Consider the following 12,379-nt stretch of genomic DNA (forward strand, 5'->3'; position numbering starts at 1 on the left):
AAGTATAAAACAGTTCTAAAGAGCAATCTGTTTGTCTCATAAATCCTTTTCAGACAGTTGTGGTTTTCTCTGCCAAAGGATTACATAAAAATTCAGGACAAAGGATTTTAGCCATCTTGAGAGAGATGCTTACTTTGATTGCTAAACACTGATAAATGAGTTCATAATGTTGCATAAGTGCATAGACTTATAATTATTGACTGAAATGTAAGCATCTTTACAGTGAGAGCCAATTATCCCTTGATATTCTAAGTTTCATTGTCACCAAAAAGTGGATATTAAACATTTCCATTTGTGAAAAATAAAAACAGTAGCCTAAGCACAATTGACATAAGAAAATCAGCAATTTATGAAACCATGACAAAAGTATCTTTCCTTTAGAATATCAGCTAAAGCTATCTCAAGTACACTTTCACTCATTTGAGATAAAATGGGGATAAAATAAGTATCTTCTATTCAGTCACTAAGTACATTATATATTGATTCTTATCTTTCCACTCTCAAAATGTTTCTATTGCTCATTATGAATAATAGAACTGTCATATGGTTCTTTGGTGACCCAGATCCTCAATTCTCATCTTACCTGTTTGTAATTTTTATCTAACAGTTCTGTAGACCATAAGCCATATGTTGAAAACATTTCTTTAAAAAAGAAATAATGAACATGTACTATATCTTATGGAGAAGGAAATGGCAACCCACTCCAGTACTCTTGCCTGGAAAATCCCATGGACGGAGGAGCTTGGTGCAGGCTACTGTCCATGGGGTCGCAAAGAGTCTGGTATGACTGAGCGACTTCACTTAACTATATTTTAAGCAAGAAAAAGGCATATTGTAAAAAGAGCAAAAGTTGATATTTCTTAAAAGGAAATATGTTACTTAAGTACAATGAAAATACTCTGGAGTACTTATTTTGCTTCTAAAACAATTTGTAAATTCAGTAAGAACAGCTTATTGAATAATTTGAATAGTACTTAAACAATTTGAATAGTACTTAAAATGTATATTCCAACATGTACTTTGGCTTAAAAGGGAAATCCTTTACAAAATACAAAAATTTAGGAAGTAAACTCCTAAATTTTGTCAGATATTTGTTAACAATGGAGGACTAATTTCTTCCAATATAACTGATCACAGAAGAAGAGAATCAGTATGTATTTGTTTTTTAAAATTTGGAGAACCTAAAATAAAGGTGGATTATGAGACAAAAATTAAATTTAAAATATGGAGAAACAAGACAAAGTCACTCTTCTCTCCTTCTATCGGGCATATTGTTTTGAATGACTCAGGGAAAGTATTTTCAGCAAAAAATAGTAAGTTTAACTCATATTTCAAATTTATTTTGCTGAAACAGTATTTATTAAGTGTTCAATATGTTTTTCTCTGCTTAAAAAGTGTACATTTTAAAATACCAGGTATAAGAATTAACTGTTAGTTTGGAAATGAATGTAAAAACTTCCATATATTTACTGAATATTGAAACTGGAAAACAAAACATTCTGTGTGATTTATAGTTAAAGACAGATGTGAAGTACTTAAACCATAATAATTAGGTATGTTAATGAAATGCTCTTAATATTTACTAAGGGCATGTGTCATTTAATTATGGACTGAGCCCAGTTAAATGGCATTTTGATGTCATTGTAGAAGTAACATTCACAAATCCATGCCTTAAAACAGTATTTATATATCCTGTTTGGTTTTTTAAAATGGATTTTAGCAGTTCAGTTTATTCCAGAAGGGAAACTTAAGTTGCTTTTAATAAGTTTTATAAGTCAATAGAGTATATTTTTTGAAATCTTATTTTCATTAGAATTGGCAGTGTAACTTCATGAGTATGCATGAAAGGATGTACAAATAATAGATTTTGGGTTTTTTTTTCTTAAATAAGAACATTAACCATCTATACTTGTGTTTTCTACCTTTTAGAAGTGATACAAATACACGAAGCCAAAACTTGCAATTAAATCATTTTTATTGCTAAAAGTTAAATGACAAATGTTAGAAAAATTCACTATTGCTATATTATCAGTAGTATTATTAAAGAACTGAAGCACAGTGGTACATATAAGTTAGGTATTGCTGCTCCTCACAGAAGTTCATATTTGGAGGTGAACAAAAAGAATGGTCTTGCAATGATTAATACTATATAATATTTTAAACCAGAGTCTTAAATCATTCTAACGACTTATTAGCTAATGTTATAATTGTATCATATTACTTAGGTTCAAGTTCTTCCTTCAAAGAGTCATCAGAATAACATGGATTGAAGAGACTTTCGGACACTTGCCATCTCTTGCTGCTGCTGTTACATGAAAGGAGATATTAAACACTGGTTTAATTTTTAGATAAGTGTTAATACATATTTCAGCAAATAAAATATTTCAATGCTTACATTAATACTTTTTTTCAGTTCTGAATAACAACTTACAGTTTCCATCATAATTTTTTTTTGCAACAAAGCCATTTCTTTTTTAAGTTCATTTTGTGCACCAGTAAGTAGATTTTCATGATTCTTCTCCAAGTCCTCCATACTCTAAAACACAAAAAGCTAGGTCAGGTACAAACCACTACTTTTCATCTCAGTTTCAAAACTTATGCAGTTAATTTTCAAAAGTAGGAACTTCTTAAAATTCAACAATGCACATTATTTATCTCAAATAAAAATATTCTAATACATGAAAACCAAAATATCCACTAAAGGAATAGAAAACATCATCATAAATCAAATATTATTAAAGGAGTTACAACAGTAATATACCTTCTCACTGGAAGAAACAAAAAATAACAGAATTTTATAAAAGGAATAGAAGCACAACTTGCTGTAGCTATGTAGTAGAAAATGGGGATTAATTCCAATTTAGTTGCCAAAAGAATAAGATTGAAAAGATAAGGGAAAAGGAGTTAAAAGTATTCTAGGGCAAGCGCATAAACAACAGCATGAAAGTGCAGAGTTCAAAGAAAGCAATTATGTGGAAGGGTGGAAGTAAAGGATGAATGTAGTAACTGAAGCATAAAAAAAGGATCATATTATTGGGGGGTGGGGGTAAATCTTGAATACCTAAGAATTCACAATGAGAATCTACTGACAGTTTTTCAGGAGGGAAAAGATAATGTTTTCAGAAGATAGTATGGCAAACCCATGAAGGATAGGTTGGTAAACAGAAAAATCAGTTAAGAGTTTTTATAGTATAAGCAAAGAATAACAAGGTTCTGAACTAGGGCAGTAGCAGTGGTGAAGAATAAGGGAAATGGAGGTGTCAAATATAGTACTAAAGTTCCTACCCCAAGTGATAATAATGTCCAGTGATAGCATTTAGCACTTAAATAAAATATAATGAATTCAGAATGGAAAATAGCTAAGAATTTAAAATGTGTAAGCAAAATGTTTTCCCCTTAAACTGAGAAAAAAATTATATTCTACTTCCACATATAAACTATATTTTAGAAGAATGTATTATGTTACCAAATACAACAAACCTTTATGAACTGCTCATACAACTGTCTAATTGTTTTCAGTCTCTGGCTCTGAACAATTCTAGATTGTTGGAAAACCTTTTGTTGCTGTCGAAACAGATTCTGCAAGTGTAAAAGAAAAAATTATGTAATAACTATTTGGGTAAAATTTAGGAAAAAATAATTCTATGTTAAACTTAAAAGGAATAGCTTTTTAATCAGTATTTTTAAGATTTTTTTCTTAACGTTTACTATGAGTTTAGATAATGTGTTTACCACTTAGATACAATAATATAATAATCCAGCTAGTCACTGAATAGGAAATCTCAACAGTGCTCAAAACATGTCTTAATTTTTCTTGCTTTCTAAGTCAACACAGATGATCCTTCCAATATTGCTGATCTTTCAATTTCTTGACCTGTTTTCAACCAATGGTTTTTGCCCTTCACCCTACTTTATCTATTACTTACATACTCATAACCTAGATTTTGTCATTACCAATAACTATCACCTCTACACAGTATTAATAATAGCAAACTTCATATTAACAAAGTGTTAGGTAGGAAGCAAACACCAACAGCTTTTATATATGGTATGTGCCTGTACTTACAGTTTACCATTCAGCAGAACCAAACTCACAGCCAGCAATAGGTAATGGAACCTGGCTGAGTTCCATGAGTGTACTACAAGGCCAGGCTCTCCACTTCTACTTGAAACTTGGTTATAATAGATTAATTATAAAGCTACAAAGCTAAGCATAATACTAACAGCAAGTTTTTCTTCTTGTTCCTCAGCTTTCTGCATATCCATATCCCACTGCTGGAACAAAGTCAGAAACTGCTGAGAATATTCTTGGTTAAGCTTTTGCCTGTAAAACATAATATTATTATATTTCATATCAGCGTGGAGCAACTATCAAAACAACATTGACTTGATGTAATTATGCTATAATAAAAGAGAAAGTATCAAATTTCCAGATGCGAAATCAAGAAGTAAAAGTATGACTTACGCTGATTCCAGAAATATTTATTTTCCTAACCAACTAACAGAAAAACCCTCAAAATCCTCTCACGCACTTTAGCTCTTGAAAACTAGTGGTGTTTTATTATATATATACATTTTCCCAGAAAAGTCCATTTTATCTCCAAGCAATTTACTTTTCATTTTCTCCTACTGAATATAGGTTATGATATGATAGATTCACTGAAGTTACTGTAGAAGATTTTCAAATAGAAATATTTCACTTAATTTTTCCCCATTTTGGTACAATGATTTTGTACAAAAGAATAGTTAATTCAGCTAAAATATACAAATTGTTTATAATATATAAGGTTGATCATTTTATACACTGTGAAATAGTTAATTGTTATAAGACCAATGGTTTATATGACACTGACTTTTTATTCAGCTAGCGTATTTTAAAATGAAAATAAATTACTTTTATTGTTTAAAAAAAGCCTCAATCATTATTTAAAAGGGGAAAGAGGTCATCTTTATTGATTTCTAGGAAATGTATCTCAAGTCTGTGAAGAAATAAAGTTATAGGACTAAAAGACATAGAGGAAAATCAAATCAAATATAATTTTTACTAGAGATCCCAATAAATTGAAGATGATAATACTTCTCATAATTTGTACCCATGAGTAGTAAGGAATGATACAAATGTTGTGGCAGTGAAAAAAACCAACAACTTTACCTTTGCTCTTGTTGGATTTTCCAAACATTTTCAAGTTTCTGGTTACTGGTTTTGAGAGAAGCCTTGGTATACATTTCTAGTCTCTTTCTCTTGGCAAGAAGAGACTTGTTAATATCAGCTATAATGAAAATATATATTCATTAAATTTAATGTGAAAGTAAGTTATTTATTCCCACATATTCAAATAAATATGGGTAAAGCTGGTTCAAGAATTTTGAAGATATTTTAAAACTATACATACTATCAAAAAGCATGATTGCTTGCTTTTTTTCTGAGAAAAATTTTAGTTATTGGTATCTCAATTCTTATTTTCTTAACTCGAGATAATTTTAATTTAGAGATGATTAGAAAGAGCTAATGACAAAAAAAAGGTCTCAAGGACAGACTTTAATTTTTTCATAAGAAGACACTAATAATGACTAAATTTAGAACTCATTATATAAAACACAAAACTTTTTTAAAAGCCTAAAAATAAAAGCAAAATGTTTTTTAAAATATAGTGATACTATTAAATATATTTTTTACTGAGAGAGATAAAGCATAGGAAAATCTTAATTTAAGTAGGTATCTAAATAAGTTCATTCAGGAACTCTTTTAAATATGTTCATGAAGCTTTTTACAGGCCATTTTTTTACCAATAAGTACTGCATTTCATAAACATTTTAATACTTCTAATAATTCTTTGCTAGGCACATGCATATGGATCTACTGTCAATGGTCCATTTTCTTTTTTTTTTTGGATTTTAGATCTTACTTTATTTAAGTCCATGCTAATGTATTTCAGTGGTCCATTTTCAGCAACCATGATGAGGTTACCTATACTATTGGATATTTGGTATTTCCAAGTGAAAGTGAAAGTCAGTCAGTCGTGTCCAACTCTTTGTGACCCTGTGGACTATACAGTCCATGGAATCATGGACTTCTCTAAGCCAGAATGCTGGAGTGGGTAGCCTTTCCCTTCTTCAGGGGATCTTCCCAACCCAAGGATCGAACCCAGGTCTCCTGCATGACAGGTGAATTCTTTACTAGTTGAGCCACAAGGGATTTCCAATATCTATCTCCAATGATACATTTAAAAGGTCAAGTATTTTGCTACTACCAAATAGGACAAAGCTTTCAAAAAATATTTGATTATATGAATGATCTATAGAGAAGAGCTAAATATTTACTCTTTTTCCAGAATACTCTCCCCAATACAGTTACTGTAACTAATATTTGACATACAATTTAATGATTTTTTTTCAATTTAATGATCTTTTTATATGATTATACATCTCTTTGGAGAAGGAAATGTCAAACCACTCCAGTATCCTTGCCTAGAAAATCCGACGGACAAAGGAGCCTGGCGGGCTGCAGTCCGTGGGGTCACAGAGTTGGGAGTGATTGAGCGATTAACACTTTCACAGTTTCATACATCTCTTACTAGCAACACTGTCTAATTCTCAATTACATAGTTTGATAATGTGAAAATAACAATAAAGTTATTTTAAAGGTTTTAGTTTTTACTACATTTAGTAAAGAACACAAGAATGTCATAGAAAATAACCAAAGAGAAAAAATGAAAAACTGACACATATACAGATATGCGTGTGTTTGCATCACTTAGTCCATGAAAGTCATACAAAGAGGGATAGATATTTTTCCCAACCATTTTTGTTCTAAAATTCCATAATCTATTAAACCCACACATGAATAAAGTAACAGGACCATTCTTAACCCACCGTTGTTGGTACCATTCTCTTTTCACATCAACAACTGGAAAAGGTTAATAAGGAAATCTATGAAGCTGAGTCACATATATCTGTGCAAAATCTTACATATAAAAACAAAGCATTAAAAAAGTCTTACAGTCCACTGATTATTATTTACTATTATACAAGTTATATGGTTTAAAACAATGTTAAACACAAATATCTCCTAAAACATACCTCCAAATCTTTCCAGCATATTCTGTACTTCACCCCTATGAAAAAATTACATCAGAAAAGTTTTAAGGATCCATAAAATATTTATTGTTTTGGAAGGAATACACATACCCAGTATTTTACATGCAATACTCATTGGACAACCAAATAGCTGCTGCTTAACAGGTGAAAATCGTTTGACCATATTACCCCATATCTTCAACTACTGCAGAAGTCCTTTTCTTCCCATGTTTCTCAAGTGTTGAGGTCTTCTCTGCATGACAATAAAAAAAATTTGAAATTAAGTGTTATTTTGGTAGTTTTTTAATGGTATCATATCTTAATTTTGAGGGTTTGTGTTTTTTTTAAGCTTTCTGCCAAGGCAAGTTTTTAAAGCAGATTTATAAATGCAATACTTTCTCTGCAGGTTTGTTGTGTTGTTGTTTAGTTGCTAAGTCATGTCTCTTTTGCGATCCCATGGACTGCAGCCCACCAGGCTCCTCTGTCCATGGTATTTCCCAGGGAAGAATTATGGAGTGGGTTGCTATTTCCTTCTCCAGGGGATATTCTCCTGACCCAGGGATCAAGCCCTAGTCTCCTACATTGGCAGGCAGATTCTTCACCACTGAGCCACCAGGGGGAGCTGCCTCTACGTAGGTTGTTGCTACTGCTGCTAAGTCGCTTCAGTCGTGTCCAACTCTGTGCGACCCCAGAGACGGCAGCCCACCAGGCTCCCCCGTCCCTGGGATTCTCCAGGCAAGAACACTGGAGTGGGTTGCCATTTCCTTCTCCAATGCATGAAAGTGAAAAGTGAAAGTGAAGTCGCTCAGTCGTGTCCGACTCTTAGCGACCCCATGGACTGCAGAGGAATTAAATCAGGATCAAAGACCATTTTATACGATCAATTTTGCAAGTCTTCCTATGTTAATGTCATAATAATCTCTGTACTATTTATCAGACATCAGGTGAAAGATACCATAGAAGCTTCACTAGCCCCAAAACAGAAACATGAAATACACGAAAATGCAGGACGTGGTCAGTAAACGTCAGGTCTGTACCTTCAATGGCATCCTCCTCTGAACCACTCAGATCTTTTTTGTCTTCTTGCTCAAATTCATAGGCTCTTATAGCCTGATCCCCCACGGATGGTTTCGCAGACTTCCCGGAATGTTTTCTTCCAGAAGGCACCATTTTTCAATGTTTTCTGATTGGAAAAAAAAAAAAAAAAAAAAAAAACCACGAAAAAAACCCTTCTGAATCCAAAGACACGATTTAAATAGACTGGCAAATTTCAAAATGAGAGATATCAAAGATAATTTTAATTGAATTCCACTTTCGGAGTCTCTTCATTTACTTTGTTGGACCAAAATTTAACAAGATAATGACAGCACTGCCCCTGACTCCTGGGGTGCCTTAATGGAGAGTTCTCCCCTGAGGATGGGGAGGGCGGCAGAATTCTAGATCCGCTTTTGCCAGCTTCTGGATAAATAAATTGAGGCCAATCTAGATTTTGCATTTCAGTCACAGAGTGAAATCAGCGACTGACAGGATCAATCACGACCCCACCCCAAAGAAACTGCTAGCGACAGAAATACAAAATAAAATCCGCAGAAAAAGACATCCAGTAAGAATTCCACGACCCAGGCCTCGAGGACCAGTGAAGGGGAGCCCTGAGTTAATCTAAATGGTTTCTGTGGATTAGCGGCGAGAGGTGGGGGAGGCGTGCGCGCGCGGAGACTAAAGCCCACCCTCTTCCCCTGCGGTCAGCCTGTCCACCCGCCACATTCAGCCCCAGTTGCCCAACCTGGGCCTTCCCGCCCGCTCCCCGCCACTCACAGCTCTGCCCACTAAGAGCTTTACGGCCTTCAACTTCCCTTCAGAGGCTCCCAGGAGAGCCAGCAGGAAAACTTTACCTGGTCAAGAGGAGCCACTGGCTCAGACTCCCACGCAGGACAAACGCTTCCCTCCTCACGCCCGAAAAGCACCTCAATGGCCGAGGACCGCAGTTAATGTCTCCGGACAGGCGTGCCCTCCACTCCCGCTGCCCGCTGCCCAAGTACCTTACCTGAAAGGTCCACTTCGCAGGCCCAACACTCCTCTGAGGAAACTCCGAATTCCGGCGGGAGAAAAGCCAGCCTCGCCTCCCGGGAGCGTCGCTGATTGGCTGGCTGGAAAGCGCATGCCTACAGTGGTCCGAGGGCTCCGCCCCCTCAGACGACGAACTGTGTGAGGCTGCTGATCCTGAGTGCGTTTTGGTCAGCAATTTGTGGCTAGTACAAATGAAGCATGGCGCTTTCCAGTAGCTTTTTGTAATTTAAGTTAAAATTTTTCAGAATATTTTAATAAAATGGCGAAGGTCAGTTCAGTTCAGTCGCTCACTCGTGTCCGACTCTTTGTGACCCCATGAATCGCAGCACGCCAGGCCTGCCTGTATCACCAACTCCCGGAGTTCACTCAGACTCACGTCCATCAAGTCAGTGATGCCATCCAGCCATCTCATCCTCTGTCGTCCCCTTCTCCTCTTGCCCCCAATCCCTCCCAGCATCCCTCTTTTCCAATGAGTCATCTCTTCTCATGAGGTGGCCAAAGTACTGGAGCTTCAGCTTCAGCATCATTCCTTCCAAAGAAATCCCAGGGCTGATCTCCTTCAGAATGGACTGGTTGGATCTCGTTGCAGTCCAAGGGACTCTCAAGAGTCTTCTCCAACACCGCAGTTCAAAAAAATTCTTTGGCGCTTAGCTTTCTTCACAGTCCAACTCTCACATCCATACATGAGCACTGGAAAAACCATAGCCTTGACTAGGTCTCTGCTTTTGAATATGCTATCTAGGTTGCTCATAACTTTTCTTCCAAGGAGTAAGCGTCTTTTAATTTCATGGCTGCAATCACCATCTGCAGTGATTTTGGAGCCCCAAAAAATAAAGTCTGACACTGTTTCCGCTGTTTCCCCATTTTTTCCCCATGAAGTGATGGGACCAGATGCCATAATCTTCGTTTTCTGAATGTTGAGCTTTAAGCCAACATTTTCCCTCTCCACTTTCACTTTCATCAAGAGGCTTTTTAGCTCCTCTTCACTTTCTGCCATAAGGGTGGTGTCATCTGCATAGCTGAAATTATTGATATTTCTCCTGGCAATCTTGATTCCAGCTTGTGCTTCTTCCAGCCCAGCATTTCCCATGATGTACTCTGCATAGAAGGTAAATAAGCAGGGTGACAATCTACAGCCTTGACGTACCCCTTTTCCGATTTGGAACCAGTCTGTTGTTCCATGTCCAGTTCTAACTGTTGCTTCTTGACCTGCATACAGATTTCTCAAGAGGCAGGTCAGGTGGTCTGGTATTCCCATTTCTTTCAGAATTTTCCACAGTTTATTGTGATCCACACAGTCAAAGGCTTTGGCGTAGTCAATAAAGCGGAAATAGATGTTTTTCTGGAACTCTCTTGCTTTTTCCATGATCCAGCAGATGTTGGCAATTTGATCTCTGGTTCCTCTGCCTTTTCTAAAACCAGCTTGAACATCAGGGAGTTCATGGTTCACATATTGCTGAAGCCTGGCTTGGAGAATTTTGAGCATTACTTTACTAGCATGTGAGATGAGTGCAATTGTGCAGTAGTTTGAGCATTCTTTGGCATTGCCTTTCTTTGGAATTGGAATGAAAACTGACCTTTTCCAGTCCTGTGGCCACTGCGGAGTTTTCCAAATTTGCTGGCATATTTAGTGCAGCACTTTCGCAGCATTATCTTTCAGGATTTGAAACAGCTCAACTGGAATTCCATCACCTCCACTAGCTTTGTTCATAGTGATGCTTTCTAAGGCCCACTTGACTTCACATTCCAAGATGTCTGGCTCTAGATTAGTGATCACATCATCATGATTATCTTGGTCTTGAAGATCTTTTTTGTACAGTTCTTTTGTGTATTCTTGCCACCTCTTCTTAATATCTTCCGCTTCTGTTAGGTCCATACCATTTCTGTCCTTTATTGAGCCCATCTTTGCATGAAATGTTCCCTTGGTATTTCTAATTTTCTTGAAGAGATTGCTAGTCTTTCCCATTCTGTTGTTTTCCTCTATTTCTTTGCATTGATTACTGAGGGAAGGCTTTCTAATCTCTTCTTGCTATTCTTTGGAATTCTGCATTCAGATGCTTATATCTTGCCTTTTCTCCTTTGCTTTTCACCTCTCTTCTTTTCACAGCTATTTTTAAGGCCTCCTCAGACAGCCATCTTGCTTTTTTGCATTTCTTTTCCATGGGGATGGTCTTGATCCCTGTCTCCTGTACAATGTCACGAACCTCATTCCATAGTTCATCAGGCACTCTATCGATCAGATCTAGGCCCTTAAATCTATTTCTCACTTCCACTGTATAATCATAAGGGATTTGATTGAAGTCATACCTGAATGGTCAAGTGGTTTTCCCTACTTTCTTCAATTTGAGTCTGAATTTGGTAATAAGCAGTTCATGATCTGAGCTACAGTCAGCTCCTGGTCTTGTTTTTGTTGCCTGTATAGAGCTTCTCCATTTTGGCTGCAAAGAATATAATCAATCTGATTTCAGTGTTGACCATCTGGTGATGTCCATGTGTAGAGTCTTCTCTTGTGTTGTTGGAAGAGGGTGTTTGCTATGACCAGTGCATTTTTGGCAAAACTCTATTAGTCTTTGCTCTGCTTTATTCTTCATTCCAAGGCCAAATTTGCCTGTTACTCCAGGTGTTTCTTGACTTTCTACTTTTGCATTCCAGTCCCCTATAATGAAAAGGACATTTTTGGGCGTTAGTTCTAAAAGGTCTTGTAGGTCTTCATAAAACCATTCAACTTCAGTTTCTTCAGCATTACTGGTTGGGGCATAGACTTGGATAACTGTGATATTGAATGGTTTGCCTTGGAGATGAACAGGGATCATTCTGTCATGTTTGAGATTGCATTCAAGTACTGCATTTCGGACTCTTTTGTTGACCATGATGGCTACTCCATTTCTTCTGAGGGATTTCTGCCCACAATAGTAGATATAATGGTCATCTGAGTTAAATTCATCATTCCAGTCCATTTTAGTTCGCTGATTCCTAGAATGTCGACGTTCACCGTTGCCATCTCTTGTTTGACCACTTCCAATTTGCCTTGATTCACAGACCTGACATTCCAGGTTCCTATGCAATATTGCTCTTTACAGCATCAGACCTTGCTTCTATCACCAGTCACATCCACAACTGGGTATTGTTTTTGCTTTGGCTCCATCCCTTCATTCTTTCTGGAGTTATTTCTCCACTGATCTCCAGTAGAATATTGGGCACCTAATGACCTGGGGAGTTCCTCTTTCAGTATCCT

General features: G+C 36.3%; 2 protein-coding genes across 3 annotated transcripts in view; one reads left to right on the plus strand and one right to left on the minus strand.

The window, feature by feature from the left end:
• CHPT1 (choline phosphotransferase 1) overlaps nt 1–4,912 on the plus strand; it is a 30,754-nt gene extending 25,842 nt beyond the window's left edge. For both annotated transcript variants that reach the window (XM_015094829.4, XM_027967668.3), the window contains one exon: nt 2,226–4,912. In XM_015094829.4, the coding sequence (XP_014950315.2) occupies nt 2,226–2,270 (45 nt within the window). In that variant the 3' untranslated portion in view covers nt 2,271–4,912. The remainder of the gene's footprint in view (nt 1–2,225) is intronic.
• Nucleotides 2,252–9,156, minus strand: SYCP3 (synaptonemal complex protein 3). The gene is made up of 8 exons (XM_004006668.5): nt 8,115–9,156; nt 7,267–7,330; nt 7,081–7,115; nt 5,153–5,270; nt 4,225–4,324; nt 3,481–3,579; nt 2,432–2,536; nt 2,252–2,305 (listed from the first exon to the last, which is right to left on the minus strand). The coding sequence occupies exons 1-8, from the start codon at nt 8,245–8,247 to the stop codon at nt 2,252–2,254; spliced, it is 708 nt and encodes a 235-aa protein (XP_004006717.1). The 5' UTR covers nt 8,248–9,156.
• Nucleotides 9,157–12,379: the final 3,223 nt, after the last annotated feature.

Source organism: Ovis aries, chromosome 3 (genome assembly GCF_016772045.2).
Source record: "Ovis aries strain OAR_USU_Benz2616 breed Rambouillet chromosome 3, ARS-UI_Ramb_v3.0, whole genome shotgun sequence".
NCBI classification, from domain to species: Eukaryota; Metazoa; Chordata; class Mammalia; order Artiodactyla; family Bovidae; genus Ovis; species Ovis aries.